We start from the raw sequence: 22,393 nt of genomic DNA, 5'->3' as shown, positions 1-22,393 counted from the left end.
TGGTCCAACCTGTGATGCTCAAATCCCTCTGCCCTTTGCTCCATGTTTGGTTTAAAGCCACTCTCCGGCTTGTCCCACACTCCCTTACTGATTTTTCCCACCTATAAATAAGTGCTTTCATTACAGGAAAGGACTGGAAAGGATCTAGCAGCACCAGATCCAGCTTTCTGCAGGCTGGGACAACCCTATGCTAGAAAACCATGATGCATCTCACCCCAAACCTCCTCGATCCTTCATGGTGAACTAACTCAAGTCTTATTTAACTGAATTTTTACTCAGGGGGGTTAAATTTTCAAAGCCTTCATGCAACGCAAGCGAGAAGTTCCTACACAATCATTTTTTATCGAGTGCGTTTGGCCAGAGTGAAACCCTGCCCTGGTCACGTCTAGTTAACGAGGCTTTGAAGGGCTCGGTAGCGCCATTGAATTAATACAACGGCAACATGTGCAAATGAGGCCAGAAGTAGGTCAGGCGGCTGAAAAGCTCGCAGGAGCCACACGATCCGTATGGATTTGATGGAGCAACGTCCCCACTCAAGGACCATTCCAGGGTTGAAGGCAGGCTGGGTTGGAGCGATTCAAAGCAACTTTTTTTGCAGTTATTTTCCAGTCACTGGGAAATTATTGAGTATCTTCTTGTTGGCAGACTCACCAGGATGCCCCACTGAGCGCCCCAAAATGCCTCAGCAATTGATAAGCATGCAGCATCGAGACTGTGCTGGTTCATCCCATTGTTAATCTGCATTTGCAAAGCACAGCCCCAACCTGGGTTCAGATTTATTGGGAGCAAAAAACCTGCACCTCCTCCCCCTCCCTACAGCTGCTTCAAGGCATTTGGGGAAACCTCAAACCGAGCAAAACTCAGCAATTTAGGTTTTCCCACAGATTAATTTTGCAAGCAAAAATATTGCACTATCCTTACCCAAAAACTCAAACTGCAGCCACAAATGGGTTAAGAAATCTGGATTTTTTTGCTCTCACTGGCTGCAGCAGGAGTCCCTCGAGAGTCCTGGCCACTCTGCGGGAGATACTCGAGTCTCCTCTCCCCTCGGGAGTCTTCCTACCCAGCAGGCCACGAGGAAATCAGTGAGATATTGTACAAAACCCCTCCTTTTTTCTTATTCACATTCATGCCCCGGGGTGGGCACAAGTCATTCGGCGCAGTGAGACAACGGGCTTTGCAGTCCCCAGCTAGCAAGGGTGAGCGCTGCCCTCCCAGTGAGCTCATTCATTTAAAAAAAAAAAAAAAAAAAAGGAAATTAAAAGCATTTTCAAACTCTGCTCGTAACCCTGTTCACCGTTCACAGCCTGCCTGGGAACTTGCGCAGATATTTCTGCAATTACACCTGTACAATTAGATATGCATACCACAATACATGCCCAGCAGGCAGTTGTGCACAGGGCAAAGAGTATTAATTAGACCTCAGGAGAAAATACCTGTAAATATGGACTGGATTATGCAAGATTAACCCTAGGAGGGTGCTAACTTCGTATCTCATGCATTAACTGAGGATGCACACACCCTAAAGGGACGGGGAATTTCTTGCTTTCCCCTCCCCTGCTCCAACAAGTGCTGGCACCTCCCAGGTGCCAGGGAAGCCTCGCCCCGACTGTGACTGCCTCAATGATTCAAAACTGCTTAAAAACAAGCTTTATTTTTTCCTCTTAGAATAACCAACCTGGCTAAAATACCTGCCACTCGATGTCTGCTTTCACGCCTTGTCCCGCTTGAACACTGTAAAGGCAACAGCCGAGACAGGCAGGGGGGATCTGGCCGGCAACATGGCCCAACGGGTGCTTGTGCGGTGAAAACATTAAATTTCCGTGTGTTTATGCTCCAAATGCCTTGAAACGCAACTCACTGCCACGAGGGATTTGCAAGAACGGCTCTGGGGAAGGGCACTCCCGGGGAGGTGCTCTTAAATCCACCAAAACCCACGGTTTCGCCCAAGATTGCCCAGTTTGGACCCAGCTAGCACCAAGCTCGAGGGGCTTCGCAGCACCAGGTTTTACCGCAAGGATTTGATACCTCGGAAGGGGAAATCTGGACACTGAAAAGTAAAATCCAACCCACGGGGGTAGTACAGTGGGGAGAAACACCAGGAAGGACAGAAAAGCAACCGGAGCACCTACCGAGAAGAGGGTGGCGTAGGTGGACAGAGCAAATTTGATGCTGTAGTAATAGAGGTGGGAATTTCGGCACTCGGAGGCTTGAGCCATCCTCGTAGCTCCGGCGAGAGGGGTTTGCTGGCTGCCCACCGGACCCTCTCTGCTCCGGCCGGCTCCCGCCCTCCGCCGCCGAGCCGAAAAAGCGAACACATGCACAGGAGCAAGCCTCAAACTTGAACTGCTCGCTCCAACTTCCGCCTGGCAGGAGCAGACAGCAATTAGAGGAAAGGCAGCAGCGGCACAAGCGGCCGGCGTTAACCCTTTACTGAGTTCGTTGCTTGGTTTTGCTGCCGAGAGCAACAGCAAAGCTCCGTTTCAGTGGATTTACTCCAACAATTAATCCAAAAATGGGTGCACGGGTGGACCTCCAGCAAATTTTTAACAGCAAACGCGTTGCAATCAGGGCCTCCTGCCCTTGCCGGCATGCTGAAAGAGCCCGTTGCAATCCTGCAGCCACCCCAGGAGCTCTCCTGCAGCAGCAAAGGGCGAAGTGGCAGCCCAAAATCTAGCAAAAACAGGGACAGATGCCCCTCAGGTGGTCGCTCGGAGCCCAGGACCGGAGAGCGATGTCCAGATTTACCTGTTGTAGCTTGCTGCTGTGAGCAACTCCTCCCTTTCAACACCACCTTGGGCTGCCTGGCGCTTGCGTGAGTAGGAAGAAGGAAAGATAAGTTACCACAGCCAGGCTTGGTGAGGTTTAACGCTTGAAAGAAAAGGTGTGGGGAGGAAGAAACCAGCACCAGGAGACCGCACAGCTCCTGGAAGCATTTGTACAGCCGTACAAATATAGTACTAGAGAGCGTAAAACTGATGTTTAATAAAAAGAGCCAAAAGAGGAGCTTGGAAAAGCTGTGTCTGCAGTCGGTCTCTGATGATGAAGAGGAGCACCCTTCATTTCTGCAGCTTGACTTGTTGCAGATCAGAGATGGGAAGAAAAAGGGGCATCATCTGCGATGCGGCTCATGGCCTGGGAAATGTTTAAAAAGCCCGGCTCTTGGGAGGAAGATGCTGCTTCTCTCTGGAGTAGCCAAAGGCAGAACTTAAAGCAAGGTTTGAAGAAATAACAGAGACTCAGGGCTGCACCCAAAGACGTGGGAGCTGTATTTACCCAGCTCGTAGCAGATGTTGAGTAGTTCAGCGCAGCAGAGATCGTATCCCTTTCCTTTTAGCATATAAGCTGCAAGGGTGAGAGCAGAGGTGGGGTGAGAGTTATATGATTATCAATGGCCAGCAGATCCCAAACGCTGAGGATATTACACTTTGGCAAACGATAGCAGGGTGAAACACATCCCAAAAATGACATTTCTGGACATGATTTAGCTACGGCTGGCTGTGACCAGGCTGAACGAGCAAAGAGAGCGGTCAACTTTTCTCCCCATTTTTTTAAAGCTAATCTAAAACGAACTTTTAGTGTGTTGGAGCCTGGTTTATACCAGTGCTTTCCATTTTGCTAACACCCAATGAAGCTGGCGCTGTGAACACCCGTGCAAAGGAAGAAAACAGCAATAGCATCGCCAGCACAGAGCATTTTTTTTTACCAACCTTTGCTTGGAATAAGAAATCCCAACACCCAGCATTGAGCAAGAGACATTTGGGGAAATGTATGATGTATTTCCTCCACCCTTTCTTTCCTTTTTGAAGGATGCTGCAGCCTGGAGAACAGTCAATTAAAACAAAAAACAAAACAAAACAAAAACACTTGCACCCATAACTTTTCTCTTGGTTTTCTAACTTCTTCCCATCAGGTTTGACTGTGAACCAGCACAGGGATTGCAGGGCTTATTTTCAACTCATTGCACAGAGAAATCTTGGCACTCGGTGACTAACCCTCTGTGCATTCACCTATTTATGTAATATGCTTTCTTTGCTTTAATTCAGAAGTCAACTTAGCGTGCAAAAGAGCAAGGGAGAAATAATATTTCCCTACAAAACCAGGCTGTGACGCAGCTAAGGCATGTCTGAAGCAGTATTTAAATCATTAAACCATCAGGTCCATAGATAATGCCCAACAGTGCCTAAAATTTCCACAGTAATTTGAAGCTACATTCAAGAGAATGATTCGCCGTAAAACTTTGGTTCTCCCTAGGTTTTACCAGTAATTGCAGGCTCTCTCCCCTTCTCCACTGAATCACAGGCAAACCCCAAACCTCCAGCAGCATAAATCAGGCCAGAACACCACGAGCACATCACAGGCTCTTCCCCAGCACCATTTCCCCATCAGCCAGTAATTAACACCCAATATTCCGCAAGCAGTTAATTATGCCATACAACTCACTCCTAAAAAAATAGATTTGTGCCTGCGGGGATGGGAACAGCAATAAAACTCTCTGCCTACTTCCATATGACACCATTAACGCACTCAAGAAAGGAGAGATTTGCTTTCCATGGCACTGATTTTCACTGTCACTCAGGCCTCAGCCTGGGAGGATTGCTGGTGCAGGGATACAGCAGTCCCACAGGTGAATCAGGAATTATTTTTATTCCCCTTAAAAATTCCTTAATTTGAACGAAAGCACATTTGCAAAAGCAGCAGCAGGTCCCTCTCCCAGCTCCCACCCTCGCGTGCATCAGCAGGAATTCAGTATTTCCCCTAGCAAGAGAAAATTCCCTTCATTAGACATCCAGAGATCTTTAAATTTTACTTTTTTTTTTTTTCCCCAAGCGTATAAAATTTTATAGAGTGCTTTCCTTTCTGCAAGAGATGATAAAGAATAAGCGCTCTTCTGGTGGCACAAATGTGGACAGATGTTTTGCTGCTTGACTCTGTAGAGATGCACTCAGAGATGAGTAGACAAGAGCGAACCTTAAATCATCCATTTATTTATACTAATATTACCGTAATGGATAGATAATGCACAAGCCCCGCTGGACACCAGGGAGAGGCAGGTGTAGCTTTTAGAAAGCTTAACATTGCATTGAATAAATTCCGCGGTCCAAATTTAAACAGGACTTGAAACTTTGCTCTATTTAACGTCACTCTGGTGCAATGCTCTCAGGGTATGGAGGGACCAGGAAGGGCAATGGGAATAGGGTGGGGTTTATTCCCGAATATTTTTTTCCTCCTCTGGCAATGCTGCTGGAGTTGGGGGAAGGTCGTAGAGCAGCTTCGCACACGGGGAATAAGCAAGCCCTTATTTAGGGGTTTTAATCATTAACACAACACTGCTTCTGGCAGCATTAGGCCCCGGCAATCATTAACTGCAGGAAGAAATGACTCAGCCAGCATTTAATGCTCAGAACCAACAGAGCCCATTCAAACCACTGGATGTCAACCAACAGCCAAAATTTGGGGGTTTGCAGCCATTTGAGGGGGCAACATTGCTGCTGGAAGGAGATTTTCCACCAGCAGACCCCTGTCCCCCTCCGATACCCAGAGAATGGGGATCCCCTTCCCACCCCACAAATCACCCCAGGCTTTACAGGCAGAAAGTTTCCTATAATAATCCAGTAAAACAAAAAAACGAGGCTGCAGGAAAACATGCAAAGCTCTCCGAAGGACCAAGCCGTGCTATTAACGTGCTCTCGGTGTTGCTTCGGTTGGCTCTGCATGCAACCGGCATACCAAGCGCCTTCAATAAAGATGCTACTTCTTCCCCCAAGCAGGGCTCCCCAGCATATTAATTGCAAATCATTGGCACAGCAAGCTTGACGAGCCCAGGCACCTGACTGCCACTCAACTTTGCCAGCTTTACCTTTGCAAATGAAATTTTGCCCCCCACGGAACTGCGTGGAGAGGACGTTAAGCAGGATTTGTTGGTGCTTTGGGGTAAGGAGGGGACCCAGCTGCCCCTGTGCAAGGGGAGTCCCACACACAAGCAGATATGAGCCCCATGTAAGCAGCCAGAGGGTGAAAAGGGGCTTGGGGATCTTTTAGGATAGGTTTTATGGTCAAAAAACTAGATGTGGGGCCTGGTGGAAATCCACGCAGTGATTTTGCTAAGCTGCTAGATGGAAGCGGCTGCTGCACGCTGCCTGCTCCTTACCCAGCCCCAGCTCCAACCCTTGGCCCACGCTGGGCAGCCAGGGGTCCTTTAGCTGTACCTAGGACTGGGTCAGCCAAAAAACTCCGTTGAAGCCCCAAAACTCATTTAAATGGGATGGGAATGGCCAGCTTGCAGCTGGAAGTGCCAAGGGAACAGCCAGTATTTGCTGCTTCAGTGTCTTGGTTCTTTGCCTTAATGATGCCCTTGGTGTTAATTAGTGAGGCTTTTCATAGGATCCCTCTGCAATTCCCTAGAACTGAGTTAGGACTGGAAAGTGCTAATTTAGGGTTTAGCACTTCAGTCCAGGCAGGCTCCAGGCTGCCCACGTGGGCACGCTGCAGGGATAGGATCCATGCTATCCTCTCCGAGCCAGGGAAATAGCCGCACGCCACCACTCCAGCCTTCTTCAGACAGACATGAGAGCACCCAAATTACGGTTCCTGCCAACTAATTTAACATTTAATTGCATGAAAAGCAATGCTGCTGCAGTTCTCATCTGCACTCCCTTTGCAAGCAAGCCACGCTGAACATCCTACATGAGAAAAAGTTTTGCAGCTGAACAGCAAAATGGGTTTAAACAGCAAACTCCCTCCTCATCTCCCAGCTGCCAAACCACATTACACCCCTTTTGCTGATGCGGAGTTTGGTTTTACTCCCTGTCATACCAGGGCCACAGAAAGCAGAAGTTTTACTTGTCCCTACAACTTCATTAGCAAATCCTTGTGCTAATCTTAACCCCATTTGCAAGCTTTGATGTTGGATTTCTAAGGCTTTATTTGACCACTTTTGCCTCTGCCTTTCAGCGCTGTCATTTCTGTTGTTGCAAAACTCTACACTAGTAAGAATTCCTTATTTAAAAGCACAGGAGCTTATCTTCTTGTGATTTTTCTCCCTGGATATATTGTTGGGGCTAGTTTTTTTTCCATCTTCATGGACAACAGCAAGTCCCAGCTCCTCCTTCTCCCAGGGCTTTCCAACTCTCCACCTATCCTGCTGGAAAAAAATTAGCCAAATGCTTTTCACATCCAATGCTCAAGCCACGCGCAGGAGTTGCTTCTCTTTATTGGGCCATGAATAAACCGAGTTGCTGGTTTCCAAATTAAACCCTACGTGTTGCACACCAAGTCCAAGCTATATTTAAGCACCAGATCCCACATTATGCACTTCCCTCAGCTTCATTACCCCCTCCTGCAGCAACTGAAAGCGCCAACTTGTTTAAAAACCACAGCAACAAATGAAAAGACTTTCCGCAGTGCAATTGCTTTAGTCAAATGACAGCTTGGCCTGTATTTTTGTTTTGTTTTTTTTTTTTTTTTTTTTTTTTTTCCCAGGCAGGCAGCAATTAAAGTGGAAAATGTTAATCTGTAGCACTGTAAACCATGGCACAGCTGGTTTGCTACGACTGTGAGCGTGGCAGCTATAAAGAACAAAGTGAGCAGCAAGGGGGTGGGAGGAGAAATTGCTCCAAGGAGTTAAGATAATAAGCAAGCAATGCTGGAAGATGATGAGCAGGAATAAAACCAAAGCATTAATGTGCAATTTTCTGATTTGTAGAACACTCTGATTCCATGAGGAGGATAAGGAGCGGGGCTCGGAGGTGCCAGGCTCGGCATTGCGCTGCAGCTGCCGTGCCCACACTGGTGGCAAAAGTGCCGTGGAGAAGAGGAGTCGCTCGCTCCTGCGGTTTAATCGCACTCGAGCATCTTCCATCGGTCTGTGGAGCATCACTTCTAATAGCATGGGACAGAGCGGTCCTCCACAAACCTGCGTTATTATCCTCTTGGGAAGTGACTGATACTCCAGCCTCTGCAGCTCAAAGCCCTGCAATTTAATTAGAGAAGGTGGGACAGCATTACCTTCCACTGGGTATTTGCAAGGTTCATGTGCGCCCAGAGTTTCCGTCTCCTTCCTTGCAGCTCCCCAAGGTCCCATTCACTGGGGTCGCTTCTTTTTTTCCCCCCATTCCCCCACTTTTTAACTGTCTTGGTGTCTCCTTGCTGGCCACTTGCTCTGCTGAGCCTCAATGCTGGAGCCATGCAGGTGGATGCAAACTCGCAGAGCTCAGTTGGGTTAAAAAAACCAAACAACCCACACAGACATGGTGGGACATCTGACAGATACTGCTTCAGCAAAGTATCACTTATAACTTGGGCTAGCACATGCCAAAGGGTAAAGACACCACTGGGCTTATAGCCCCAAGAAATCAGGTTTTGCCAGCAGAGAAGTTGTAATTGCAAAACAAAGATGAAGTTGTAGCTCATAGTTGGCAGCTTCGCTTTTTCTTGTCTTTTTTTTTTTTTTTTTTTAAACAAAAAAAGATTATTTATTACTTCATAAAATTCAGGAAAACAGGAATTTTATTCCATTTTCTATGCAAGCTATGCTCCCTGGGGCACTTGGTAAAACCCACTGGGAAGCCACAGCCCCAAAGACTCTTCCCAAAACACTGAGTCACTGCAGCACTCTCCATTAAAAAGCCTCGCTAATTAACCCACAGCAAATAACAAACTCATTGCATGGATTCCCAACACTAAAAATAACTAAAAACTAAAAATAACCCCTCTGGACCTCGACCCCGCGGCCTGCGTGGGGTCCAGACCCATGTCTCCGCCTGGGAAATGTGGATGGAGGTGCTGCAATTTCCCTCTTGTACCCATTTCTTAATCCTGTACTAAGATTTAGTCTCTGCCAGGGATATTTAATCCATTGCCACAAGATACCTGGATAAATATGCTAAATAATAAAGCCATGGGGCTGCAGAAATTATCCAGCAGCTTGGGGAAAAAACAACCTTCCCCCTCCATTTTCAAGAGGAGTCAGATGGGTTTAATTATCCACAAATTATTCTGAGCATATATTTTCTTTGTTCATTCCCCCCCCTACCCCTTAATTGTGCGCATTTTCTTTTTTAAAATCAAAAACTTCTTGGAAGTCCCCAAGCTTGTTACAATTTGCCCAGAATGGGAGCCACCGCAATCAGCTAAACATAATTTTATCTCCAGCAAACATTCCTCACGTGATTTGCTCAGCTTTTTCCAGCGAAAACTCTGCGGCAGGATCTGACTGCACTGTCATGATAGGGTAGGATAGATCCGACCAACATCAACCAGCATCGCCGAGGGAGCTGCATCTTTCTGCAGTGAGTCACAGCAGATATGGCAGAGAGATTTTACAACTCAGATGCTCGATGCATGGTTAAATTGCTAATGTATAGCCTGGGAATTGGAGAAAATTCACCGAGGCCGTGGCTTGTAAGGAGACATACAGGCTCTTTCCAAACTCTTTCCCACCAACACATGACAAACCCTGGACCAACGCACTCCATCATACAGCAATAGAGAAAACCAAAGCATCTAATGCAATAAAAACCCTCAATTTTGAGCCTCTGGCTCAAACTTCAGACCAGCTTCTGGTTTTTCTGCTACCACACAAGCCTGATTTACAGCCCTGATGATAAGTAAAAGCATTGCTCAGCCCAGCCATACAATCCTGCTGTCCTTCCCAGGCCTTCAAGAAACTCGGGACCTGAAAAATACCCTCCTGAACATATCAGGGATGCAGGTAGCTCAGTATTAGTGCCCAGCATTAGCAATAAGGACTTGCTGTCCAAAGCCACCATTGATGATACAGGATGCTATATAGGGAGAGCAAGAACCTATAGGAGAAATTAAAAAAAAAAAAAAAAAAAAAAAAAATCACTACCTGTGCACACCCAGAAAAGCTTGTCCTCGCTTGCTGAGCGCCTCAAACAAAAATATGGAAATTGGCCTATTCCCTCTTGAAAAAAACCACATGCCGGAGCAGGAGGTTGGGTCAAGCAGAGCCCAGCGATTTGCCCATTTAATGGTCTTCTGCACACCAAGGGCATCAGGGCTGGATTTTCCTCTATAGGGTCTCAAGGAAGCAGTATGTTTGACAGAGGTGATGCACAGCCCTGTGGGCTATAATTATGGAGTAAATTCGTTTACGTTCCTGTAATAAACACAGCTCTGTTTCAATTACTCCCTCTACCTAAAAGTCTCCCAGGCTTAGCCATTTCCTAGCCACTTGAGACCTGGAAGCAGAAATGCCCCTTCCACAGCTTAAAAAGAGTCTTTTTAGGTCTTTTCCATGTTCTGGAGCTGAGCCTCATGTCTTGGATGCGACGGTGATGATGTTAATTCAGCCATAAGGATGGAGAGCAGGGAAAACCAGATCTGAACCAGATATTAATCATTATGGAGCTTCAGAACAAAAGTAGAACCACTCAATGGCTGAAATAAACCCATTGCTGACTATTCTCCTCCAAAAACACCCTCCTTAGGTGTATTTAAAAGCTTTTATGCCTCAGGCCTTCACAGGACACAAGTGCAGAAAAACTTATCACATCCCACTACAGAATCCTCCCAGGTTCAGCTCCCGCTTGCAGCCAGCACTACATCCTTTAACACACCTTGGAGGAGCACGCGAAGCCACCGAAAGCAAGAACGACTAACAGGGAAAAAGCCAGTTCCTTTGCCAAGTTGTCCTAAAGAGCCAAAAGCCAAAACTTCAGTCTGAGCAGCATGGAAAGCAACCTTAACCCTCTGCAACTGCAGCATTAAACACCCTGCTCAACCACACCAGGGAGAGAAAAGCCATCATCTCACAGTAGAAAACAATCCTGGTGTCCTGGTTTGGGCTGGGATAGAGTTAATTTTCTTTCCAGTAGCTGGTATAGTGCTGTGTTTTGGGTTCAGTATGAGAATAATGCTGATAACACACTGATGTTTTCAGTTGGTGCTAAGTAGAGTTTAGACCAAGTCAAGGATTTTTCAACTTCTCATGGCCAGCCAGCAAGAAGGCTGGAGGGGCACAAGGAATTGGGAGGGGACACAGCCAGGAGAGCTGACCCAAACTGGCCAAAGGGGTATTCCATACCATGTGATATCATGTCCAGTGTATCAGCTGGGGGAGTTTGCCTGGGGGATGCAGATCACTGCTCGGGAACTAACTGGGCATCAGTCGGTGAGTGGTTAGCAATTGCATTGTGCATCCCTTGTTTTGTATATTCCAATATTTTATTATTATTATTATTGTCATTTTATTGTTATTATCATTGTTATTTTCTTCCTTTCTGTCCTATTAAACTGTTCTTATCTCAACCCACAAGTTTTACTTTTTTTTTTTTTTCCTGATTCTCTCCCCCATCCCACTGGGGGGGGGGGGGGGGGGGGTGGGGGGAGTGAGTGAGTGGCTGCCTGGTGATTAGTTGCTGGCTGGGGTTAAACCACAACACCCAGCCACAAGTAGGACAGATATATTTTGGTACAAGTTGCAACTGTAAAATGCTTATACATCAAATAAGCCAGACTTTACTTGCAGACCCAAAAATCTCTGTATGCCACGGACCTATAGGCATTACTGGCCACCACCTCATCTCAAGATCATAATCTTGGTGTGATGCTGTTCTGCCAAAGTTGCTGTTTCTTTCCATACACGTTGTTAAAAGCCAGCACAAAGCCAGGCGATACCAGCTCCCAACAGCTCCTCTTTGCACCAAACAGCAGCAAGATCCACTCATTTGATATCCTGGCGAGAGAAAGGACTTACAGCCAGAAGTGTGTCATAACATCTGTGTGTGGGGGAGTGGAAAGAAAAATAAATCAGGGGAAATAAGAGAATCTCTGTTGGCCAAATAAAAGGATAAGATTTATTCCACCTCTAAAATGTTGCTTTCGCTGGCTGTCACAGACCAAAACAGGCTCAGAGACAGCAGAGCAGGAAAAAAAAAAAAAAATCACAATAAAGGGTCATCTCACTTTTCAGTGCCTTTTAATTCCTATTTAGCACTGCTCACAAAAGTTTTGGAGTCCCAAAAATAAGTGGGAAGCTCTGAGGGGACACCAAAAGGCACATTTGTGTGTACCCAAGCCTCAGATAAACAACTACATTGCTTTACCACCACACATGTCCTCAGGAGAGCAGAAAGCACATGAATCCACAGATGCCCAGCATCCATGCACTGAGTGTAGGTTAACAGCCAACTCCAATTTCTCTACAGTAAATGCATAAAATATTTTTAATCCCTCGGTTGCTGCTTCCTTAGATGCGTCAGTCACGCTACAAAGATATTTTCAGGCCAAGCATTAGGAAATTCAGACTGAATAGCTTATTGCTAAAAATAGCCATACTCCCTTGAAAGTCACCTTCCTGCAGCCTCTGTCCTGCACTGGCTCCAGGGAGGGAACATTTGCACCAGTTTGCTATTTGAAAACCATTTTTGTACGCAGCATTGATACGTTTAATTCAGCTGCTTGCTAGCAGCAGGTCTCCAAAGGGCACCGGTTCCTACTGCAGATTGAAGTCCATGCAGGAGAGAAGCGCTTGTCTCCGTTCCCCTTCTGCAGAGGTGGTTGGGTGGGCTCACACAGACTGCAGAGTCTGTGCCAAAGGATAAAGCATGAGCAAGGAAATCAGACAAAAAAAAAAAAAGCGCTATTTATCCTATTGATGCCAGTCCTGCTGCCCCCAAACCCTTGCACCTTCCATGCCTAAAGGATAGGGAGCAGGTGGGACCAAGTACTGCAGCCTTACTTCTCCCCTTAACACTGGAATATCACCCAGACCTGAATTTCAGCCTCAAAATACTAAATTACATTTCATTTAAGACTTTTTTTTTTTCTCTTACACTACAAAACAATTGCACCAGCTGCTTTAGCAATAGCTTCATTGCTCTGTGTCCCCGCAGCAGTCGGCGATGCTCACTTGATCGATGCAAGTACAGACCTCACGCAGCCGAGCTTAGAGCATCTGGGAAAATACGGACTAAATAACTTGCAAACAGAGCTTCAGAAACATTTACTATCCAAGGCAGAAATGCCAAATGCAAAATGAGTCACCCAAGTAGCCTTTCCACCAGCATTCCCCATTGCAACCCAGTAGAGATTGATAGTGCCCATACCAAGCGCTGCCACCTCTATTCAGGCTTTTGAATAATAAAAACACTGAAGGCTTTATAAATCCCTAGTTCTTGCATAAGCCAAGAGACATCAAATCCTGATAACCCTCTGGACAAACACACCAAACATATGTTTAGCCATATTGCCAGAGACTAAATCCCCACTAAGAAGAAAAATGGGTTCTAGATAGAAAACCACTATTTAGCATTAAATAGCAGAGGTTTATCTATGGGGGATTGCCATCAAAGATGCAGTACCCAGGGCGAGTATTAATTGCCATTAATGACCAGCCAGATCAAAACTCCAGCTACTAAATGAGAGCTGCAAGTGGTCTATGTCAGCACTAATCAAACCTTGCCAGATAAAACACAGCCGCCGAGCTCAGCGCTGTGCAGCTGTGAGGGCAGCTCAGTGTACGAGGTGCCTGGCATGACAAAAGCCTCTTTTCCAAAAGAAGAATAAGGACTGGCATTAATTCTAGCACCCCTGCTAATCCTGAATGGGTGCTGGATCAGATGGGCCAGCGGTCAGTTCCCTTTACAACGATATTTTGCCCTAAATGTATTTTTTCCAGCACCAGTCTCAGCTTGAACTCATTGCACAAATGACCAACCTGTTGCAGGAAAACCAGCAGCCACAGGGAGGAACCCAATTAAAAAAAAAAAACCAACAACAACAAAAAAAACCAATCACGTGCAAAGGAAACAAAAGGCAGGTTTGGCCAAGGACAGAGCAGCTCTGCTGGCCCAAAAGCCCCGCGCAGCACCGAGGGATCTGAACATCAATGCAATATCCGCCACTAGCGCTTCCTCAGAAGTCAAATTTTAAGTGGAAAAACATAAAAAGATGATTGTATCTGCCTACAAATCAAGCCCTAACCCCCCCGCTGCCTCCCTCCTCCAGCCATTTCCGCCTTCCCTTCGATCCTTACCCATCCCAGTAGCCTTTTTCCTAGGTTCAAAAACCATGGAAATAATTAAGGTCTTTTCTATCTCTTGCCTTCAGGAGCTTTATCCATCCTGACAGTTGTTGGAGCTGCTCATGATACAATTATCTAATCAAGCCCTTCCTCCGGCAGCGTGCACCGAGGGAGAGGAGGCAAAGCCTGCGCGCTCCCGGGGTGGCACGGAGGTGCTGGCAGGTCCCCTTTGCCGTCACCCTGCCCTGACGCAGCGGCGTACAAGCCACCGCTGCGTTTCCTCTGCAAGATTTTGCAACGATGGGGTGTAAATTCGCATGCAAGCCATAAAGATTCCCAGAGCACAAGGTTTGTTTTACCTTCCCCCACCACCACCCCCCCAGAGCAGGAAATCTGTGGCTTAAAGCTATTTTTCTGCAGACACGCCGGCCACAAGCTTCCACCTAAGACACAGTCTCAGTTCTTGGATTTGTTACAACCCTAAAAGAAGCTAGATGGAAAAAGCAAGTTCACCTACAGGTATTCCTGCCGTCCCACATCCCGCAGCCAGGATCTCCAAGGACAGCGTCTCGGCACTACTTCCCTTTGGAAAAAACCCAAGTACCTGCTCTTTTAAGAGCAAAGCACATTAAAGCACAACCTGCCTGGAAATAACAGCATTTGTCTGACAACACCCAGCACGTCTAAAATTTGGCAATTTCTCAAACGCCCTTAGGAAATGCTTTTAAGGAGGGAATCCCAGGCTTCAGTTGCACCAGTCAACTATTTATAACCGGTGGTTTTTTGGCATACCCAAAAAAAGCCCTGAAACAATCACACTGCAGGAAGCCGTAACTAACCCAGGAGTTTTCTATGGGAATTCAGGGCCGGCACACTCCAGGCAGGATGCCGGCCAGCAGTGAGCAAACTCTGTTGGGCTTAATGTCCAAAACATTTCTACCCATCCCAAGCGATGGTTGCTACACTCAAACCATGTTGTGCAATTGCTGGATTTCTAGAAATCAAGCTGCAAACTGTTCAGGGAAAATGTGCGTGGAGCCCAGCTGCCAAATCCCCGCCACACCCCCCAAAATTATCCCTAAATTTCCCTTGCAGCAAAGCCAGAAGACCCCGCATCCTCCCACCAGCTTTCCCCTCCACCCCTCCAACATCACCGCAATGAGCCAAGGTGAGGCACATCCCCTAATGAGCTTTTAATTGCTCAGAAACAAACAATATCTTAGGACACAGGCTTGCAAACACACAAGTCAACACCCAAAAAACCAAGAGGAGGAAAGAAGAGAGGCAACCCCAGCAAGATGTATTTGGGTTTAAATTGCTTAGAGCAATCATCCAATTTAGCCGACTTCATTTCATTTGCACACAGCCTAGAGAGCGGGGCTGTTTGCGTTACAGATAATCTCTGCTCTTCATTTAGACCACTTTTGGCAGACGTTGCCGGGTCGAAATAAAGCCGTCATTTAATAAATAAAAGGCCAACGCTTGGAAACGCATGGCGCTCTCGCCGTAACGAAGGGTTATAGCAAGGGGAAGAGCAGCGGAAGAGCGTGGCTCTTTCTTTGCATGGTGCAAGCCAACCACCGAAGGGGCTGAAGCCAAACCAGAGAGGCTTCTCCTTCTGTCAATGCTGAAGGCAGGAGCTTGCAAGACAAAGTGACCTCCTGATAAAGATCCCATCATTAAAGAGGATGAGGTTGCACCATATCCTGCTTTTGCACCCAGTAAGTTTTCCTCCCTGGGTCTTATCTGGGTCTGTTGCACCTCCTTTGCCTCAGTGATGGGTTAAAACAGCTGCTGAGCAGTCTCAGAAGTACTTTTCCTAGAAATTAAGAGCAGCTTTGCTAAAGCTGCAGCAATCTCCCCCAAATCCTGCAGATCACCTTCCCCACCACACGCTTTCTGACATGCCTTGTGCATTTGGAACAGGGAAAACATCAATAAACCCATCTTCAGCCTGGGACTGCATTGCTATAGTTCTTGCTGCCAAGACTACAAGACCTGAGATTTCTTTTTAAGTACAAAAAAGAAATTTTCATCTTCTCTTTGGTCTCCGGTGCTGCTGCACACCGGCATGGAGGTTGTGGCCAGTGACGTTTCAAGCTTTTCAAAAGGACCTGACGCCTTCCTATCAAAAGGTGCCTCATGAGAAGAAAAAAATAGATTAAAAGCTTCTAAGAAGCAGAGATTTAACACCTGCGTCCACCTCCAGAGAGAGTACCTGAACCTTTGGGCTCCTGCATCTTGCAGCTTTGGTTGAGAGGCTGCTTCCAGGAATAGGGGCTTCCCCCCCCGCCCAACCCTCTAGACATTGTTGAATTCATCAAGATAACTGCCAAGATGAGATCAGGTCCCCAAAGTTCCCATCTCAGAGGTGCTCACAGCTTGCAAGAGGGGAGCAGGGGGAAAAGAAAAAGGACTTGCAGAGATTCCTCTGCTTTACAGAGAAGCTGGAATAGGGGCCAACAAATAAATAAAAATCATCATGTCATGCATTTCTTATTCTTTCCTTAATTCTACCAACTCTTTCTGACAAGGAGGCTGGCTAATTTGCCAAAAAAATTTACCCCAGCATCCCCATGTACCCAAACGAACCCATTTTAACCAGATTTGTTGCTTCAGACGGCTCAACGCAACAGGGTAAGGTCAGCCTTGCTTTATACCCAGCCCGGGATCGCTTGGGTTAAGCGCAGCTTAATCGGGTGCCAAACACAACAAAAGCCATTGGGCTGCTTAGTAGGCTTTAAATCCCCAAAACACTGCAAGTTTGGCACTTGGAGCACACTATATTGTAACCTCCAAAAAAAAAAGCTATTCTCAGCAGGCAACAGCAATAATAGCAAAGCCTGCAGGAACATGCCAACAGCAGCATCTCGTGCACCCTGTGCCACCGAGCAACCCTCAACCCTTTTCATCCCAAATCCCCCACATCTGCAGACATCATGCACTTATTTGGCCATTGAATGAAACTTTGTACTCCAAAAGCATCTCCTCACAGCTCTCAGCACAAAATAGTAAATAATTGAGGCAGGCGACACTGAGACAACAGTGCATGTGGCTTTAGATGCCAGAAACAAGCAGCTGTAGAGCATCAGGAGCAGACCTGTCCCCCCCCCCAGCTCCCGAGCACTGCTTTGTACCTTTAATTAAATAGCGGCAAACGTTGGTACAAGCTGAATGCCTTTTTTCCTTAATTAATTCATTTACTGCACCAGACCCTTCTGCCTTCAGAACATCACCTCAATTCCCTTACGTCTTCCAAGAAGTGATTTTAGAGAATGGAAAAAAAAAGAAAGAAAACCCCCACAACTTAATTTCCAGTAGCAAGAGTCCACTTGATTTTTCTCCTCGAGACACATTTCTGCCCTGCAGTGGCTCCTCACCTTTTCATATCACCAGTTCAAGCGCTAATTCCTCTCTCCCCATCAGCTGCTGTCAAGAATTATTCCTCTTTCCCTCTTTTATTGACTTTGGAGCTGTAACACAAGAGTTTTCTTACTCAAACCTCTCACTCGATTTGACCAACACATCCCTAGCTTTGCTTATACAATCTCAACCAAATTTCAGGCTGGAGTTATTTATGGCCATCAGCACAAATTGCATTTTGGGAGGGGGAAAAGAAGGAAACAACAACAGCTAAAATAGATTAACCACTTTTTTGGAAGCAGCTACAGAGCAAGACGCAGTTTAGCTCATGCTACAACACTTTGGGCAAGATTTCTTTACAATTTATCCACTTACAGCTCAGCTGGAGAGAAGAGCTTTCGAATCTGTATGTACTTTTTGCTACTGGTCTACTTCAAATTTGTGATAGGACAGGGCTACACCTCCAGCCCCATCATCTTTGCAGTTAGAGGCTCCATAACACAAGCCCACCCAAAGCTCTGGTCTTCCTTGAGCCCCAGCATCTCTTTTGAGGACGTTTAGCCTTAGTTTCAGGACAGCATCCTTCCCACGCACATCCCCAGATCCCCTATTGCCTCCAAACTGAGGATGTACATAGCAAACATCCCTTTCCTAACAGCTCAGCATAAAAACCCCACTTTATCTCCTGAGAGATTGTTTCCGAGCAGCTTCAGTACTTCCACCATGAAATAACAGCAAGAAATCCCAGCCAGGCAAGCAAGCTGGAGACAAAATACATGTGGGCAATGGATCTGTGGAAGAAGGGCTTTTTGCAGTTATTTTTGGGGTAGAACAATACCAGCCAATTAAACCACAAAAAAAAAAAAGCCATTAAAACAAGTCAGTGGTTTGCATACAAAAAGGCCATGAGAAAGAGTTGTATTCCACAGCTAAAAGCATCTCTTGCTGCTTTTATTTGCACAGCTCGCTCTCTCTGGCCCCTGGGGTCAGAAGGTTGAAGTTTCTTATGGAAATAGCCTTCTGCGAGGAAGCATCTCTCTCTTGAGTCCTCTGGCAAAAGCTGATCTGAATCTCACTTAATATTGCATCCTTGCAAAGAGGATGAATTAAGAGGTTCTGGGAATTGAAAATAGTTTAATTAGCTACTGCTTGGTCTCGGGCCCAACTCATTAATTCATTGACAGCTAGGGAGAGCTAGCAAAGCGGATTTTACTGGAGGAGATGATCATTTGTAACCACAAATATCATGAAGTTAGCACCACTTTTGTCTTTTTTTACATGGCAAGCAATAACTGGAGCTGCAAGAGGCATTTGCAAAACAAATTCCTGTTCAACCATCATCTGGATGAAGTTTGCCAGGGCTCACCAGCCCCCAGGCATGAAGTATTAATAAACTTTACAACCCTGCTGTTAAATTCACCCAGTTTACAAGAGTCATCACAGCCAAGCTACTAGCGAGCCACAAGACCCGCACTGAACTATTTTTATTTAGCATTTGCAAGCATTTGCTCTCAAGTGACATCCTTGTGCCACCCCAGCTCCCTGGCATTGGGCTAGGTGCTGCTGTTACCACTTCCAGCTAGGAAAAAAAAAGCCTTTCCCCCCCCCAACTTCCCTCTCCCTATGCAAACTGCCAGTCTCTAGCTGCGCCCTTCATCCCAATGACCTGCTTCAAAGCTTTGCAGGCAGGTTTCCTGCTAGAACACAGTGCTTTCAGCTGGCAAAGGGCTGCTGCACAAATTTCCCAGCCCAGAAGCAACCCTTGGGTGTCACAATGAGCTGGCAGGTAGCTCAGTTGCAAAGTTGGAAAGTCCAATGGGATATGGTTAATTTTCCCAGCCCCAATAGCATGAGGGTGCTCAACCAGGGACCCAGAGTGGTGGGGAACTGCTACCCTTGGAGATGCTCAAAGCCCCAGAGACATGGAACTGAGCAAGCTCATCTAAGCAGCCCAGCTTTGAGACCTCCAGGGCCTTTCCCACCCAAACGGTTTGCAATCCTCACAAGGAAAAGCTGGAAACAACTTCCCTGGAGCTGGACACCATCAATCACATCATCATTCAGCCCATCCATCTAACGACATACATCCAAATGGGTCCTTCAAGGCCCCTTAGGCTGTTCTCCTGTGGAAAAGGTGACACATCCTTCTGAAGCAGCAAACCTGGAGGAGCTACCCCTGTCCTGCATTTGAGGTTGGCCTTAGCATGGAAACCTGGGTGGAAAGGGAGGAAGAGGTGAGAAAACACATGGCTTTAAGTCATCCAGAAGGCCTCCAGTTCTCAGCTTTTGGATGCAAAACTGAGAGCAACCAGAATCCAATGCCATGGGAAAACATCTAAGAGGAAGGCAACCATGAAGCTCCCAGAGACAGAATGGTCAGAAGACACCAAGCCTGGTTTCATCTACTGCATCGGTCACCCAAGGCTCCTCACCTCTCCATGTCACAGCTGCAGTGGCTGGTCAGTCCTATGACAAAGGCTAAAGCCAAAACCCCCATGTTTACAACCCAAGAGGGTCTTGCCCATAACTGCAGGCCATTTCCCAGGGGTGCACCCAGCTGGAGAGGCAAAGCCAAATCCACATTTCAGGTGGAACAACACAGAGACAGGATAAGTCCAAACCTATCAGTTCCCAGAAGATTTCTGGGGGGAGAAAGAGGAGGAAACATCTCCCCTAGGATTGAAACACACCTCCAAGCCAGGTCTGCTTTGGGGTGCCCACAGCCAGGTTTTGCATGCTTTGCTTTACCACCAGCCACTTCTTGCAAGGCCGGGAGCGTTGCTAGGACACCTGTACCAGGCTTCAGTGATTTCAGGCTGAAGATGTGTCAAAAAGCAGCAGGAGTCTCTGAAAAAGGAGTGAGAAATTAAGGAGCAAGCTGCCGGGGTGAAGTACGAGCTGCCTGGAGGACCCCGGCACTCAGGGCAATGCAAACACCGGCTCCGCTGCTCCTTTCCATTGGGAATTGCTCTTTCTATTTGGGGCAAAAGACCCAGGAGAAGGCCGGACAGTCCCTGCATGCTTGGGCATCTGCCAAAGCAACACCAGCTCCACCGTCTTCACCCCTTAAACCAGCACAGGATATTTTTGATGCCATTAACCTTCTCCCCCCCAGTCAAGCAGTGTCACCAGCTAACAGAGTCAAGGGGCAACCCTTCCCTCTCCTGGTCCTTTGGATTCCTCTCTGCAACTCACCAGTAAGAGACAAAACTGCCATTTCCATAGCAAATTGCCCCTCCATCAGCCCTTCTTGCAAGAGATCACGGCTGGTCCAGACTCATCCCCCACCCTAGTGAGGACTGTTGGGCAGTTAAGCTTAAAAAAACGAGCCAGGACCTTTGAGGCAGGGCAAGTAGCAGCTACCCCTGGGTATGGGCTAAGTGTTTTACACCCTAAATCCTGCCCACAAAGCCCTGCAGACCCCCAAACTGCTGCGCTGCCAGCCCTGAAGTTCAAAGAAGAGACATTTTGCTTGGGGCAGGGGAAAGGGCTTTTAAACTTTCACAAAGACGGGTTACTCACCCACGCATCCAAAGCATTTGCTTAGGCTGGGCGTGCCAAGCCTAAAATATTAGTTAAAGCTAAGCCTGGGTTTGAGCCTTCTTCCACCTGACATGCAGAATAAAGAAAGTAAATGAGGGGATGGAGAGGAATAAACCCTGCAATGAACCCCAAGGCATCTTTCCAGGAGGTGAGAAGCTAAATCGAAAAGAAGTTTCAGCAGGAAACACTCTGGGCCAAGTCAAGTGTTGCTGGTGAGAACCTGCATTTAAAGTAAACAGCAAAACTAACACAAGCTGGATTAAATCAGCAAATAATTGCCTACAGCCAGGAGAGGGCTGCTCAGCAGCCCATGCCCAGGCAAAATATATTTCAGCATTCACAGCCAGGTGCTAAATCAAACCCATCACTACAAGTTTGGGATGGCTCGTTCAGGAACCTGCTATCAGTCCCTCCTGGATCAGCATTTTCCTTCCCCTGCTTATCTTGGTGTCACATATTGCGTAGCAGCAAACAAACCAAGTATTTTATTTTGCTAATGTAGGTTTTTTTTTTTTTTTTTTTTTTTTTTTTGTATAATCCCAGTTATTTTTTCCTCTCACTCCAAAACTGAGGACTCCTCCAGCAGCACTGTATGGCTCATTGCCACTGCAGGCAGCTTTGGAGTCACAGCAGTATCAGTGGGTTGGCTTAATTATAAGGCAGGATTTTAAAACTCCATCCCAAGTCATTTAACCTGGGGTAGATCTCAGGTTCCCCAGTACATTTTCTTACCAAACCACATCTCCCCAGATTCACAACTCTCTGCTAGCCATTCCTCTGTCCCTACATCTATTAAGGCTGTGATTTTGGCAGCTATACAAATCCCTAGCATGATTCACAGGGTTTTGCCCATCATTAACTACAGCCTCAGGGTTCCACAGTGATGCAGAGCTGCAAGAAACCCCCCCCAGTTTATCCTCCCTCTTGTCTTGCTTCTACAGCCCAGAGCTGCTGCAGTAGCACAAGGACTTTATTGCAACAGGGATGCTGCAATGCAACAGTTTTAGGCACTTCTTAGCTCACATATGGGCTTAAATCCATACTTAAGTAGTATCCCTTAGTCTAGGGAGCTACAAAAGTCTGCACCAGCATACAGCAAACACACAGCACTCCCTTCTTCACCAGTCTAACAGTTACATTGCTGATTGCCACCGCATAACACAGCTCTTGCTGGGGCAGGAGGTGACTTACAGAGCATGCAATCAACCAAAACATCCTCAAAAACCTCATTTCTAATGAAACCATTTAACATGCTCCTTCTGCAAGGTCAGGAAATTTAAAAAAAAAAAAAAAACAAAAACCACAAAAAACCAAACTGCTCTAAAGGGCTTTGCAAAGATTTCATACCACCGCAGCACTGCCCTAAACAGAGGATCTTCAACACCCAGCACCCCTTGCACAGGGCAGGCTTCCTCTCCAGGGAAATAAACCCCATCTCATACTGCTCCAGACAAGGAGACTTCACCCACCTCCTGCTAAGAAGCATAAAGTAAACTT

At 46.7% G+C, this 22,393-nt stretch overlaps 1 protein-coding gene across 4 annotated transcripts in view; it reads right to left on the bottom strand.

The window, feature by feature from the left end:
- The window catches only part of LOC115350464 (tetraspanin-15-like), a 97,472-nt gene that overhangs the window by 42,411 nt on the left and 32,668 nt on the right, over positions 1–22,393 (bottom strand). For 2 of the 4 annotated variants that reach the window (XM_030036133.2, XM_030036135.2), the window contains exon 1: positions 2,133–2,506. The exons of 1 other annotated variant lie outside the window; for it this stretch is intronic. In XM_030036133.2, coding sequence (XP_029891993.1) covers positions 2,133–2,219 — 87 coding nt within the window. In that variant the 5' untranslated portion in view covers positions 2,220–2,506. Of the gene's footprint in view, positions 1–2,132; positions 2,509–22,393 lie in introns of those variants that run through there. One more of the 4 variants, XM_030036136.2, reaches the window with a different exon arrangement.

This window comes from Aquila chrysaetos, chromosome 13 (genome assembly GCF_900496995.4).
Source record: "Aquila chrysaetos chrysaetos chromosome 13, bAquChr1.4, whole genome shotgun sequence".
In the NCBI taxonomy this organism is placed as follows: Eukaryota; Metazoa; Chordata; class Aves; order Accipitriformes; family Accipitridae; genus Aquila; species Aquila chrysaetos.
The sequence above is the reverse complement of the archived record's forward strand: the minus strand, read 5'-3'. Positions and strand labels throughout refer to the sequence as shown.